Source organism: Pteropus vampyrus, unplaced genomic scaffold, assembly GCF_000151845.1.
Source record: "Pteropus vampyrus isolate Shadow unplaced genomic scaffold, Pvam_2.0 Scaffold330, whole genome shotgun sequence".
NCBI classification, from domain to species: domain Eukaryota; kingdom Metazoa; phylum Chordata; class Mammalia; order Chiroptera; family Pteropodidae; genus Pteropus; species Pteropus vampyrus.
The window spans coordinates 898,673-914,199 of NW_011889111.1; the positions used below are offsets into that span (position 1 = coordinate 898,673).

The window sequence follows — 15,527 nt, forward strand, 5'->3', positions numbered from 1 at the left end:
CAAACACACCTGCCTCCTACCCGCCCTGTCTCTATTGGCTGTCGGTGTCCACACTCGGCCTCTGACTTGCACAAACGCGCATGGCAGAGCAGCGGCGGCCGGGGACAGCGGGCCGGGCCGGCGACCTGGTGGCTCCCGCGGTACCGGCACCTTCCGGTGCGAGCCGAGGGTCCCAGTGGCCGAGACGCCACTCGGCCCAGGCGGCTCTTTCCTCCACGCGCGCCGTCCGCGGGGGTGACGACCATGGGGGTGCCGTCCATGGGGGTGATGTCTGCGGGAGTGACGACCATGGGGGTGCCGTCTCTGGGGGTGACGTCCGCGGGGTGCCGTCCGCGGGGCGGTCTGGTAAGGACGCTCCCCGCGCCGGGAGGGGCACAGGTCGGGTCGGTTTTGCCTTTTGCAGAGGACGCGCGACCTCGCTCCTCCCTCTCTGGCATCATTGCCGTCATCATCTCCCCCAGCGCCCCCCCCCAAAGTTACCCCTCCTGCCCGTCGGTTTCAGACCCACAGTCCACGATGCGGAGACGCGCGCGTCCACACGCGAACTCACCTGTTACATCGGAAGTGCGGTGTTTGTTCTCAGTTTTCTGCCCGAGACGAGGCGCGTCTACCCACAGCCACGGGTTTTCCCTGCTTGGAGGTGGCCGAGCTTCCTGCACGGTGCGCCGTCTGCCAGTGCGTCCCCTGTGGTCTGTGCTCTCTGTTCCCAGCTGTTTGACACTGGGGACCTCAGAAGTGCCCGTGGTGACGTGTGAAGCCAGCGGGCTGCGAACTCCTGGGAGGGCGTTGGCAGGGAGTTCTCTGTGCATGGCCCTCCTGAGTCCTCTCCGCAGGCAGCCGGGGACACTGGCCATTCTGCTCCGCCTTGGCCTCCTGGACATCAAGGACAACTGGCATATTTGGGCAGGGCCCACGTCAGACTTCTGTTCACAGACTTAGAAGCTGCTGTCTCCCTAAGACTAGCAGCTCTCCAGGCCGGTGGGCAAGCCCCCTGCTCTGGTTTTCCCTGCCAGGGTACCCCAGAAAGCACGGCCTTGCCAGCCGTGTCCCAGAAGCCGCTCCGATAACTTCACGCACAGTGACAGCAGCCCAGGTCGCAGTTCCAAGCGGAACTGTTCTGGGGAACGTTTAAGGAAGAAATGTGATGACACAAAATCAGTTAATTGACGTAAAATCTGAGGAATGAACTAAAAAAGCATTCAGTTCCCTGCCCCACCTGCCAAGGTCGCCGGGGCTGTGGAAGCCCGTGAGCCAGAGACGGGCCACGCCCCACAGCATTTCTGCTGAAAATGGGGACCCAGCCCCCCCGCGGCCGCCCCCGCCCTCGGACGAGCACACACGTTCATTCTCCAACTGTACACCTACTTTAAGAATTTTATAATTTTCAAATTATTGTTTTTAGTCCAATACGTATTCTACTCTTTTCGACTTCTCTGCGTATTTGTGATTTTTAAGCCTTTCATCCAGCAGGTGACCCTACAGAATATTAGTCACTTTCAGGACAGAAATGTCAGTAACTACTCAGTTTGGATAGTCAACTTTGTCACAGCGTGGCAGGTGAGTACTAGACGTTCACCACACCTGCCGCAGGTTCAGCAGCGGCAGGCACAGGACGCTGCTCCCGAGCGACCACACGTGGCCCAGGCCGCGCACCCAGGTCTGGACGTTGTCCCTGGACGAGGCGCCGAGCCCCGCCGATGCGTGCTCACCCCACGTTTTCACGTTCTGCGAGCAGTTCTGCTCCAGAATGGCTACAGCAGGTGTACACGCGACAGTAACGGACCTGCTGCAAACGTACGAGGCCGTGTCGCTCTGGGTGCAAAAACAAAGCGTCGTGGCAGCTGGAACATGCCGCCAAGAAACAGCATGAAATTAGACTCCGGGAGCTCTGTCCTCGGAAAGGCAGCTCAACCTGCTGCAGGATGGGACAAACGACTTCCAGCTGCTTGGCCGGCCGGCAGCGTTCTCTGGCGTGGGGAACAGCATTCCGCCTTGTCCATGGCTTCAGTTACCCACGGTCCAAATACTAAGTGGAAAGCTCCAGAAACGAACAACGCATACATTTTAACGCCATTCTGAGTAGTGAGATGAATCCAGCTCCATCTTACCCAGGACGTGACTCACCCCTCTGCCCAGCATCTCCACGCAGTGTGCATGGCCCGCCCCGGTCTCGGAGCGGCCATCTCGGTGACCAGAGGGACTGTCTCGCTGTCGCAGTGCTGTGGTCGTCACCCTTATTGTGCTTCATGTCGGCCCCAAAGCCAGTCACGTAACTAATTACAGTGTATTGTTATGACTGTTCTGTTGCTATCGTGCTAACCTCTTGCTGTGCCTTATAGATCGAACTGCATCGCAGGTGTGTATTTATAGGGGGAACATGGTGGATCTGGGGTCCGGTGCCACCCGCGGTTTCAGGCACCCCCTGGGGGTCTTGGGCGTGTCCCCGTGGATACGAGGGACAGCTGTGTTAGAGAACTAAACCGATGGGGGAGCGAGGGGTGACATCGGCGTGTAGGGCGTCGGTCACGCCCGCACAGGGCCTCTGCTGCAGCCGCGCCGCCGGGGAGGGCTGGCCACCCACACGCACATTCTTGGAAGCACGTGGCCCCTCCCCCGTGGCACACGTCTCTGTGGCATTAAGTTCCAGAGGGAAAGCGGGGAGAAAGAGGGTAAAAGACCTTTGGTTCTGCTCCCTCGGGCACAGTGATCTGGAATACCAGGGAGCCGGAGACTTGACTGATTCTCCTTTAGAACCAGCTACTTTAAATCTTCAGCCACCTTGGAGAACAGTGTGCAGCAATGCAGAAGTAGGTTATAATTTAGTCGGGCAAGATAACAAGTGAACACTGTTCTCTGTGATGTCACTGGAACTCCCGGTTAAGGGTCCTCAGGAGCAGGTGACCCCTCCTGGGAGGGGGCTTTCTGGCTCAAGATGACCTTTAAAAACTCTTGTCTTAAATAATTCACCATACAGAAATATCAGCAGTGTCCAACCTAAAATCCAGACAGTGTTACAGTGACTGCCATTCTGATACAGGGTGTGACCTGTCGGAAGCAGGTGCATCACGGAGGTCACGCCCAGGTCAGCCTTGTCCCTGAGGCCATCAACCCTTCCTCTGCAAACACTGCCTGGTTGTGAACAGCATGGGTCACCAGGCACCTCTCGGTTCACCTACATCGACCTGGCACACACCTAGTGACTCTCTCAAGCTTCTAAAGACAGTCTCACAGCTCAAAAAACACTGACATATGCCAGCACAGCACCTCTCCCAAGAACAGTCCAAGTCAGCACTGCACGGTGACTGGCGGAAATGCGGGGCTATGCCTGAAGCCACAGCCCTCAGCTCAGTGACAGCAGAGTAAACCAGTCACTGCGGAACTCGGGAGCTTCTCAAGGAGGGAAATGTTCGCCAGTCAGGTACTCGACTCAACCAGGAAACTCACCTTGGAAAGGTGTGGAGTTGGTTACAAAGTGCATAAAACCAGAGTGCGGCTGACTCTGAAGAAACCCATTGTCACTTCTGAAGATAAACTCAAAATGCACTTTCTAAGGACAGAGATTTGGTTCTAATATTTTTCACAACCAGAAAGTACAGATTTCAAATTCTTTTACAAATCAGATGATCAAATTAAAATGGACATGAAAGCACTTAGTGAATTATTACATACATGTTTTTAAAACGAGGTGCTGTCTAAAAATAATTTACATGATACAGTTTGGCAAAGAGTAAACAAAATCAGTAACAATAAACCAGAAAATTTGGAAAACTTACAAAAAGGCCCAGAGAATTAAAAATAGAACATACCTTTCATCAGATTTAGAAAATAGGTGTATTGTATGCTTTTTAAAATGTACATAAGACAACTTTTTTATATTGCATGTAAACAGTTTGAAAAATCCAAAACTCTTTATTTTATAAATACACACTCTATGATCGGAAGCAATATATGGGCAGCATGGAAAAGTCCCACCACAATGTGCTGCTGCCATACGCAGGGGACGCAGGGTTGAACATGGACCGGACGAGGCACGGCAGTGCTTTGTCCACTGGGCACATCCAAAGCCAGCCAAGGACAGCTACCAGGTGGCATGACTGTGGTGACTGCTGTTACTCGGAGCCTGGAAATGAAGCGAGGAGCTGTGGCTTTGAACTCTTATCTTAGAAACAGTAAGTCTACACTCTATTAAGTAAAAATGGATGATTTATTTTATAAAATGATGGTTGGCAGAATACAGGAAAATTACTTCTCTCTTACTTTTACATACTTAAGTACCAAGCAAACTGCAACAATTGGAAGAACTCATTACATACTACCAAAAGGTATTCATTTGGTGAATTATTCAAGTTACACAATGGTAAGTAAATAAATGCACTTCGAAATACATGAAGCGTAACACAAGTATGAATGTAGTGATCTGAAATTAATGAGTCCTGTAACAGAAACTAACTGGAAAACTAGGAGCACAAGAAAAATTTGTCATTGGACAGAAAAGAATAAATCGAATGTTCATTGGATTACATTAAAATCATTAAAAAAAAAAGAAGAACTAAACGAGTAATTAGGATTCAAAAAGACTAAGGATATCCCAATACTACACTTTAATTTTTTGCCAGTAGAAGAAAGACTTGGAGGCCAGTCAGGTGCCGCAGACCAGGCGCCTCCGAGACTGACTGGACCCGGTCTTCTCGGTAGGGGCTTAGAAATGACCTTCACTGTTGGGCACAGGTGAGAAAGCACACGTACGTATTATGACGGAAAGGGAAACACTACACCCGCAACAGGGCGAAGAACTTATGCGGTACAGCATGCAATGCAGCGCCGGCAGAAGACCAGAATGACCTGCTTCTGGGCAGCTGTGTGGCACTCAGGGAGTTAGGGCAAAGGCTTTACCCTGAAGAAATGGCAAACGGGAGGCCACTGATAACTGGAAGCTCCAGAGCCAGAAATGAGACACCTACCAGAGAACTGGCATCCATGTCTGTATCTCGATAGTAAAACGAAACAAAACAGAAACTAATGTTTAAGTTCACTATTAAACTGTATTAAAAATAGGTGATAAATGAATACATATGTCATAGGAATCATATGCCAAATTATTATATGCTATACTCACGAGTACTATCAATAAATACACTCAATTCATGGCATGAGAGGAAGAACTGAGAGACTTATTTTCACATTTCAGAATTCCTGAGTCGTATCAGAGAAAAGCAAGTACTGAAAAACAAACAATACAAACCTACTCTCTCGTAGGGCAAATGACACAAACTGGGCATTAAGTTAACATCATATTCATAGTTTTAAAGCTGAAGGCTATGGGGACAAGTGTAGGTGTACTTCGGTGGAATTATAGACATGATTTTAAAGCTTGGTTTTTTAAAAAGGCGTTTTGATCAAATAAGGCCACCCGAGTGACGTCTTCACTGATGGGAAGCCCACCGTTTTAAAGGAATAACATTTTTATTTCAAAGCCTAACGACGAATATAAAAAGAAAAAGGTCATTTTAATAAGCTGCTTCGGTGGGGCTGCAGCGGCACGGCCCTCGGACGAAGGACGACGCAGAGTGAAGCCGACGGACGGAATGAACATGAGCTGTCTGTCGTCTGAGCCACGGCCACCCGGAAACTCCCCTCTTGCTTTGCATATTACACAGTGTAAATAAAAAGGCATCTTAAGAGCACTTGAGTCCCACGTGGGATCTGAGCTGTGAACGGGCAGACGGCCCTGCAGCGATGGCTGCAAGAACACGTCCAACCTGAAGTTCACGTCCGGTTGTACCTCGTGAGGACAAGCGAAGCGGAGCGGCCCACCTAAGACCACAAAGCCCAGCCGCCCGCCGTGTACCCTTCTGGAAGGACTAGCGAAGCACAGGACACCGATGCTGTTACACACGCAGAACTGTAGACTCTCACGCATCTTTGTAAGTAGGAGGTGCATACAACTGTCCGTGGACTTTATAAATAAAGACATAAGCAGAAAAATATTTAGGTTATTTCTCCGTTCACGAGTACCCAGAAAGAAAACAGAAAACGCTAAAGTGCAGACCCCAGAGGCCATCACGGGTGTGACAAATGACAGCCAGGTGCCGCCAGACTGCACCACATCACACTCACGTGTCCAGAAGACAATTCTTGCTTTAAAAAACTGTGCAATTTAAAAACTAGTCCATTTTGTTTGTGCCGTAGGACGAGCAGAGCCGTCTCCGCCCACGAGGGAAAGGCCGAGGGACGGAGGCGGCACGTTCAGGAGCATCACACGATGTTGACTCCGCCTCCAGGCGGCACGGTCCTCTTGGTGTAGAGCGAGGGGCCGCCCGCGTTGGGCTGCCCACCCTTCCCCGGGGAGCTCTTCAGTTCCGTCTCACACGCTGCGATAGCTGCGTCCAGCTCCACCTGGGCTCGATGGACCACGTAAAACATGAGGCCTACGCTGACGACGATCTGTGAACAAGGCGACACAGCACAGTTAACGCTCGCACAGGGAAGGGGGGAGACAAGCCCACCACACGGCTAAGCAGCGTGTGGCTGCCTCTCAGTGGGGTCGGGCAAGGTTTTTAAACAGTTTGCACACGGCGTCGTTTGTTCTTTCCTTGGCTGCTTCGGCGGGGAGTGTCGGCCCAAATCTCAGGTAACTGTCACGTGGCATCGGGTGAGCGGACGGCGCGCGCACCCCCTCCGTCCACATAAGTGATGTTTGCTCGGGAGAAGTAAAACTTGCCTCCGTACTCCAAAGCTTCCTTCAAGGAATAAAAAACATCTACACTAGAGGTGATGCAGCTCGAAGGGAGTCTAGAGAAAGCATCGAGGGAAAGCCGGCCTGGCCTGGTGACTTCGGTGAAGTCCTTGGGCCGCGTGGGCTTCAGTGTCCCACCGGCCGCTCTAGCAGTCTGCACATGATGCTCAGAGTCTCAGCAGTCACATCTCCTGATGGCATTTACTCCAAAGTTACGCGCGGGACAGTTCTCAGTTGGTGACACGAGGCAGGGCAGGAGCCTGTCACGTGCCCCAAAGGCTGCTGGAATGAATGACCCTCAACTGTAACACTGTAGCACGAAGCCCACCCACGCGGGGACAGCACCCGGGATCCAGCGTTGAGGGGTGGGGGAGGGGTAGAGGCGGAGATGGGGGTGAGGTGGGCGGGTGCGGGCTTCAGCTCGGTTGGGGAGCACCCCCACTCACACGGCTCTAAGCTAACGAGGTGTCCTCAAGGTGGGCCTCTGAACCCTGCGTGTTCTCTAACATATTTGCTCTCTCTAAAAAACGAGGTACACCTGTTGGAGACGGTAAGTTTGACACCTGTAGCGCACAGCTGGACGAAATGTTAGACTGACTGGGGGGGGCGAGGACGGGGTGCCGAGCTCCCCAGACTCCCCTGCACCCCACCATAGGGTTGGCGGGGACCGCGGCTTCGGAGCCCAAACAGCTCAGCATGGACGCTGGGACTGACCCAGGGGACGCCGCGCGACCACAGACGCTGGGGGTCCCCTGCTAGGGCGGGGTCCGCAGTGGGACAGGGACGGGTTAGTGGCAGTCTGGGGGGGAAGGCCGCAGAAAGCAGGCCAGCCATGGAAACCCCGGCCTGCAGTGGGGGGCGGGCAGCTGGCCGCCTCTCCGTGGCGTTGCAGGTGTCCCTGGCCCAGGGCCTGGTGGCCTGCGCTGCTCCCACAACCCGCGTGCGCAGCCCAGTGAGGCTGGGCAAAGACACCTGCTCTCCGCGTCCCCAGCAAGCGAGCGCGTCACAGGAGCGCCCGCGCTTCTCTGCTGGAAATCGTGGGGTTACCAATGATCTGTGAACAAAGTGACCTATCACAAGGGGTTCCCCCTGGAGGGCTTCTGCCTGCTCTGTGAGAAGGACGGGCGCGAGGTGGGTCTGAGGCAGCCGTGGAGGAAAATGGGGCCGCGGGAGGACAGAGGAAGCAGCGGGGACACCAGCTGGGGCTGAGCCGCGTGCGACTAGATGTTCCCAGAGGGGCAGCTGCACAGCGGAAGGGACCCGGGTCCACCCGGCTGGTGTTGTGGCTGGTGGGTTCGGGGACAGTGGGCCCGGCCCAGGCGGGCAGCCGTGCCAGACCCAGGACGGAAGCCGGACTTCCGACGGGAACAGCTGCGGCCTTGTGCACTTCTGTGGACACCGGCCTCGCCTCAGGCGGCTCTCAGCTGAGGCTAATCTGTGCCCACGTCAGACCGCGGAAGCCGGAAGCCCCTCCCTCTGCCAGCTGACCCTGCCCTTCGCCTCCTGCCTAACTTTTCATTCTTCCATTGTCTTCTGTAAGCCGAGTCTTTCCTGAGACCAATTACACCCTAGTAACAAAGTAGATCAAATCGGGGCAAAATAGATCTCCACTTTTTGTTGTTGTGGTTATTTTTCATAAAAATTTGCATTGCCAGTATAATCTAAAAAATATCAATAGAATAGTCCAATAATTTGAGGATAAACTAAGATAAACCCAACCCCACCAAATTTCACTAAAATTATCTTTAGAAACATAGTATTAACAACACCTCGCGCTAACTCAAAATAGAGTATTTGATTTAGTAATGAGTTTGAAAATAATCACTGCAGAAAGAACCTGATTTTTGTCATTCCCTTTTTAAGAGTTTTCAACAAGTGTCAATTCAGTTCTATACTTCCACATATCCACACGATTAAAAATGTCAGTGTCAAAATATGAAGTATAATTGAAAGAACAAAGACATAAAAAGGAAAACCCTCTTAAATTATTTTCAGTACAATCTGTTAGGTTTAAATCAGCCATGCAATACAAAGAGAAAAAGAGGCAGCCCTTGGCTTCGAACTCACCTGTAAACAGAAAACGAAATACCCGCTGACACTCTGTTCTGCGATGACGTCTTCCATGGTCCGCAGCGTGGTGCCCAAGTAAGAGTTCAGCAGCTGGGTGGGCAGCAGCCCCGCCGAGGACGCCATCAGATAGCTGGGTAGGGGGAGACCCGTCATCTAGGAGAGCAGGTTAGGGGGCGAGTCACCAACAAGTACAGGTCCAAGTTCACATAAAACTGTGTGTGCGGAGGCCGGATGCGAACGGTTCACCTGAACAACCGCGGACTCGGCAACCGCCCCATGCAGCACAAGATCTCGGGGTGCCTACACAACTCCTGCCTCGAAGGACTTACGCGCCGAGTACACACACCCCAGAAACATGGCAGGAAGGGACCCCTGACAAGGACCTCAAAGGCAAAGGAAGTAAAAGCAAAATAAATAAATGGGACTATATCAAACTAGAAAGCTTCTGCTCAGCAAGATAAAGAGACAGCCATCCAAATGGGAAAATATATTTGCAAGCAACGCCTCCAACAGGGGCCTAATATCCAAAATATACAAAGAACTCATACAACCCAATAACAACAAAACAAACAATCCAATCAAAAAATGGGTAGAGGACCTGAACAGACACTTCTCCCTAGAGGACATACAAATGGTCAACAAACTTGAAAAGATGTTCAACATCACTAGCTATTAGGGAAATGCAAATTAAAACCACAGAGAGATACCATTTCACACCTCTTAGAATAGCTGTTATCAACAGGACATGTAATAACAAGTGTTGGAGAGGATGCGAAGAAAAAGGGACCCTCATACACTGCTGGTGGGACTGCGAATTGGTACAGCCACTGTGGAAAACAGTATGGAGGTTACTCGACAAACTAAGAATTGATCTACCATCTGATCCAGCAATCCCTCTACTGGGTATTTACCCCAACCCCAAAGACTTGAAAACTCATATGAGAAAAGATATTTGCACACTCATGTTCATAGCAGCATTACTCACGGTGGCCAGGACATGGAAGCAACTGAAGTGTCCTACGATAGATGATCAGCTAAAGAAGCTGTGGTGCATACATACAATGGAATATACTCAGCCATGAGAAGATATGAAACACTGCCATTTGCTACAACATGGATGGACCTCGAGATAATCACGCTAAGCAAAATAAGCCAGACTGAAAAAGTTGAAAACCACATGATATCACTTATATATGGGATATAAACCTAAAAGCAACAAATGAACAGGACAAACAGACACTCATGGACATGGACAATAGACTAGTTGTCACCAGTGGGTAAGAAGGAGGGGAAGGGGGGAAGGAGACGGGGTAAAGGGGGTCAAATATGTGATGACATTAAAGAATTAAAAATAAATAAATTTTAAAAAATAAACACATTTTACAACAGAAAGTATTGCTCAAAAGAGTAACTACCAACAGCTCAAGACGTCACAGTGAAATCAGATGTCACAGTCTGATTTCAAGTGTGTGGTGTGCGTCCTCCGGAACTCTGGCTCAGTCACTGACCCCTCCCTGAAGGACTGTGCTTTATGTTCTTATTTTAAATTTATTTTAGGTTTCAAAGGTTCAACAGTAATTGGAACATATTTTTCCATGTGGATTTGTTTAAGAGATAGAACCTACAGTCTTGACTTTTTACGTTTTTTCTATGACCAGAGTGAAAAGAGACAGAATGATTTTTAGGGTCTCCTGTGGAATCTCTTTGGAAGTTGCAAGCACCAGTATGAATAGTGTTCCCCATAACAACCAATGACCATGTAGTATTTTTGAATTAAAGGTAACATGTCACCGGCGGTAACTCTAAATTGTGTTGGTCCAGCTGTCTCTAAGGGGACATCTTAGAGACTTAACCAGATAACCTAATGCTCACTAAATACAGAATGGGATGTTACTCTTGTGAACGTTTTGAGTTTTTAACTTGATCAGCAACTTCCTTCTCCACGGCTACAGGTGTCTATCTCCTCCTGCACTTGCATCAATGGCCCTTTCGGACTGAACCAGTTTCTTTTTCCAGCAGTTGATAAAAAGGACAACTTGAAGTTTCCAGGCTACAGATAAGATCTGCTACGTTTGAATCAGAAACAGCATGTCCACCTCCAGGAGTGCTGAGGATTAAATCAGTTAATGCATCAGAGGGCACATGGTAATCCTGGCATTCAGTGGCAGGAGAGAGGCCGCAGAGGTTGGCTTAAGGGTTTGGAATTTATCCGGAGAGAAAAAGAAAACCCACTTGGGCGTTTCCTGCAGGAGAGTACAAAAATCAGATCTGCGTTTGTTTGTTTTTTTTTCTGTGATATTCCTCTTTTTATCAAATTTATTGGGGTGACACTGGCTAATAAAATTATATAGGTTTCAAGTGTAAAATTCAATAATACGTCATATGTGTTTTGCATTGTGTGTTCACCAACCAAAGTTACATTTCCTTCCATCAGATCTTCCTGAAAGATCTGTCTGGACAGAGAAGATTAGGGAGCCTTGGCCCAGAGCAGGGAGGCCAGGTTCAAGGCCAGATGAACCAGGCGGTGGGAACATGGCGGCGGAAGCAGTCAGGATCTGGCCAACGATAGATTAGATAGAGAGGTAGTCAAGTGCCAGAGCCATGGAGACTCCTGCTGGTCAGTCTCTCTCTCCATCTCTCTCCCTCCTAGCACCTGCCGCCCCTTTGAACTTAGCTGTGGCCATGCGACTTGTCTGGGCCAGTATAAAGTGATTTTACCTCCAGGTGGAAGCTTTAAAAGGCAATGTGCAACTCGCCAAGCCACAGTGGCCACATGAAAGATGGTGGCTGTCAGTCTGATCCTCGAGACTCCCCACCCCTTTCCCAAACCAAGCTGAACATGCACCTGTGTCAAGCAGGTAAACAAACCTCTGCTTTTCAACCCACTCAGATGTGGGGGTGGTCACTGCAGCATAATTTAGCCTATCTTGACTGAAACACTAAGAAACAGTGATCTCAGATATGTGTCCAGACAAGAACAGTATTTAGAAACACACACTAACTGCAAATCTACAAATCTGTCTTCACGGTAATACACCAAAAACATAGAGAAGAAAATACACCAAAAACATAGAGAAGAAAAAAACTTTTAACTATTTCCCAGCAGAAACAGTGGGTGCATTTTTAAAAGACGAAAAAATTAAATACGTACTTGGGAAATCATATTGTGATCTAAGAATTGATACTATAAAGGTTATGTCCTTATTTTCCATTTAGAGTTTCGTAAGCGGACTGCCAGCTTGCTTACCCCTTCTACAATACTCGGGAGAGGAAAGAACGATGGTTAAGAACAGATGAGAAGCCAGGGAGACCCCCGCTCCTTCTAATGCATATTCACTTTCTACGATCAGCTCCTGCCTTTAACATGAGGACTGAGCAAGGCTGTCTACTTCCCAGGCCTGGGCCTCATGAGCACTCCGCTTCCTCTGGGGGCAGCCACTGGCGCTGGGAGCAGAAGGGGTGGCGGTGGGGGCGGTGGAGGAGGCAGAAGGGACTCGCACAGCAGACACTGCCTACCGCGCCCTGGGAGGACTCGGGTAACTGGGTTGAAGAGCTGCTAAGCAGAAAGCTCCAAACCGCAGAATGGAGCAAGATGGAACAGAGCAAATCCAAGGGCGGCACAGCCCGCCCTGCCCCGGGCAACCTCGTGGCCAGCTGAACCCCCGTTTCTTCCTCAGTAAAACTGTGCCAACAGCACCTATTTTAAGAGGCCATTTTTCTTTCTCTCCTTTTCTCTTGAACCCACAATGCCAAATGAGAGTTGTCCCCGGTCAATCTCAGTTCCAACTCGCTGCCAGACTAGTTGTCACCAGTGGGTAAGGAGGAGAGGAAGGGGGAAAGGAGACGTGCCGCTCGCTGCCAGCGCTCATTTAACTTTCCATAAACACACTCTTTGAGGCTGAAGCAAATCTGACTGGTTTTCAATGTGAAAATATAAAAACTGTTCTTGGACTTATTTCTAAACAGAACTTGTCTCTAATCCTGATGTAACAAGTGTATATACAAATCGACTCATCAAACGAACCCTCGGCCAATAGCCGTTCGAGAAGGATGTTTAACATCACGCGTAGGAACGCTACGTTTCCTAGGGTTTGACATTTTCAGCAATCGAGAATCACTGTATTCTGTAAATGTAAATACCACTACCAAAAACAGAATGCCATGTGTGGAATGATGACGTTTGTTTCCAAAGACTATGCTAGGGCCATGCGAAAGTGTTAATAAAAGTGAGCTATTTCGCGGCAAACTTTGGGGGCGAGGTTAGAACTGTGATCCGCGAGTAATCTCGGGGTGAACGCTGCAGCCGCACACACCCCGGCCAGTATTCTCAGGATAAATGGAAATGGGTTAATTGCCAAGTACAGAGTACAGCTTGCTACTTCCCTAATAATGTTAAAGAGATACTATCGGAAAAAAAACATGATAACTAGTAAATAGATGACGAGTCCTTTTCCTCCTCATACCCCCAGGACTGCACTACACACTAAATATACAGTGACGAAATAGAGCTGTGGGTTGAGGTGCTGTCATCAGACTGTAGTGCCAAGTGTGACTCCACCATTTATTTACTACCTAGCTGACCTTGGGTGACGTCGACAGTAATGGCGACTAAAGCCAACATGGGAATGTCTGTTAAACCAGGTCTGTTCGTGTTATTTACCTGACGCTTTCTTCTCAGTAAACCTATGAAATAGGAACCACTACTTTCCCGTTTTACAAGTAAGCAACTGGACCACGGCCAGCGGAGTCGAAGCGGACAGCAGGGCCCCGCTGCACCAGCCCTGTGCGCTTTACTGTTAGACGACATTCTACAGCAGACACATAATCACCCGCGGGGCTGGCGTCAAGGTTGGAAATAGTATATGCAAAGAACCTAGGATAGTAGGCACACAGTAGGTGGACAAGAAAAGGAACAAGGATACAAGCTATACCGGAGAACAAAGCAAACTAACGGAATAAAACTATTCACTTTCCTTCATCCCAACCCTCTTTCGAAGTCTTAAGACACTTGTCTGTTATTACCTAAGCTTGGGTCAAAGTTCATGTGTACCTGTAGGAAATTCAAGGCTACCAAACTACAGTGAACACCAAACTTTGTCTCTACAGATAACCCCTATCTGATTCCAGGCCTCTATCAAATCTCGTTCTAGTCACTGATGTTGGTTAGAATCAACACAACATCTGAAAAGGTATTTCAAAAGAAGAAAAACAATCAATTACATCGCAAAGAGGTAGGATGTTTGGAATTATTCTTACTATAAAATAAGCAAGTTTCTAGAGACTAAAAATGATTTATTTTTGAAACAACAATGTCAGAACCACTAACAACATAAAATGCAAACAGTCCTGTGGTTTTGAATGCTATTGCTTTACTTCCCTGGTTTTCTTTAAGTCTAGCTGAAGGGCTGAGTTCCTGAAAAGCTCCCTGTGAACTCTTCGTAGAATAATTTCATTTGGGGAACTCAGCAATCTAGTTCAGCGCCTTCACCTGAGAAAGGAGGAAGGCACGGGCAGACAGGGTTAGTAATTTGTTTCAAAGTCACCAAGTCTGCAAAGACGGATTCCTTCCTTCCGGCTGGAGGTCCCCTCACTCGCAGGGTTTCTATTCCTCCATCAGCTACAGAAGATGCAGACCAGCTCGCGGGATTAAGCACGATGGCAGAACATAAGGACATGGGGGCAGAAGAGTCCACAGGTGCGCAAAGAAGAAAAATACAAGCTCACCCGGCAACAGCTACCCGCCCTGTTTTGTTTTATTCACTACCTAGCAATTTCAACATGAGGTTCCTTCATAGATTTAACAGAATTTTCTCCCTTTACATTGGATTAGAGCAAATTACTAGATGAAGAAAAGGCCTATCACAACTAGGAGACTCAAAAATAGAGTCTACAGCTCCCAGCTCCACTGTTTACCCAAACACTCCTTCAGCCTCGTCGTTAAAAACGAGCCAAAACCCTGGCTGCATCTAAGCAGGCGACAGAGAAAGCTGGAACCGCGAAGCCCTTATTCCCTGGCTGCTGCCAAAGCTGCCAGAGAAACGAGAGGACAAGTGGACATTTCCATCATGTGCACTCACAGTGACAGGGACTGTTCATTTTTTATCAAACTCATGCCAAAAAGGGGCCGTCCTCCTTCCACCCGATCTCCCACTAGGGGCCCGACTGGGATCAGCTTTATTTGTGTGCGACTGGAAGTGACTAACTTCTGCTGTCACGTCGCCGCAGGCAACATCTGATGGAGCACTCCGGCACGGACTTGGAGAGGGACGCGCCGGGCGACAGCACTCACCGAGAACACGGCGTTCTGGAGCCCAAACGGGATGGGGGTCAGCCTGGCCAGCGCCACCACTTTGAGGCCACCTGCTCCCTCCACGACGCGGATGACGGCGCTCAGCCTCTCGCTGCTCTGGATCCTGGCGGCCACCCGGGCGGCCAGCAACCGCCTGCAGACCACGTGGGCGACGCAGGTGCCGAGCAGGACGCCCACCACCATCAGCCCCATGCCCAGCACGAAGCCGTACAGGTAGCCGGCGGCCACGTTGAGCACGATGTAGCCCCAGCCGCAAGGGAACGAGACCACGACGAAGCCCAGGACGAAGAGCAGGACGCCCAGCAGCGGGTCCAGGCCCTCGGCCCAGAGCAGCAGGTGCTGCAGCGAGCGGCGGGCCAGCGCCAGCGAGGCCAGGCACAGCGCGCCCAGCACGCAGGCCAGCGCCAGGCT

At 50.0% G+C, this 15,527-nt stretch overlaps 1 protein-coding gene across 1 annotated transcript; it reads right to left on the minus strand.

Moving 5' to 3' along the window:
- Positions 1–4,185: 4,185 nt before the first annotated feature.
- TMEM64 (transmembrane protein 64) lies at positions 4,186–15,527 on the minus strand (the record flags this gene model as incomplete). Its single annotated transcript, XM_023522090.1, has 3 exons — positions 4,186–6,444; positions 8,804–8,959; positions 15,096–15,527. Coding segments are annotated over 3 exons (777 nt in total), but the record flags the coding sequence as incomplete, so codon positions are not given.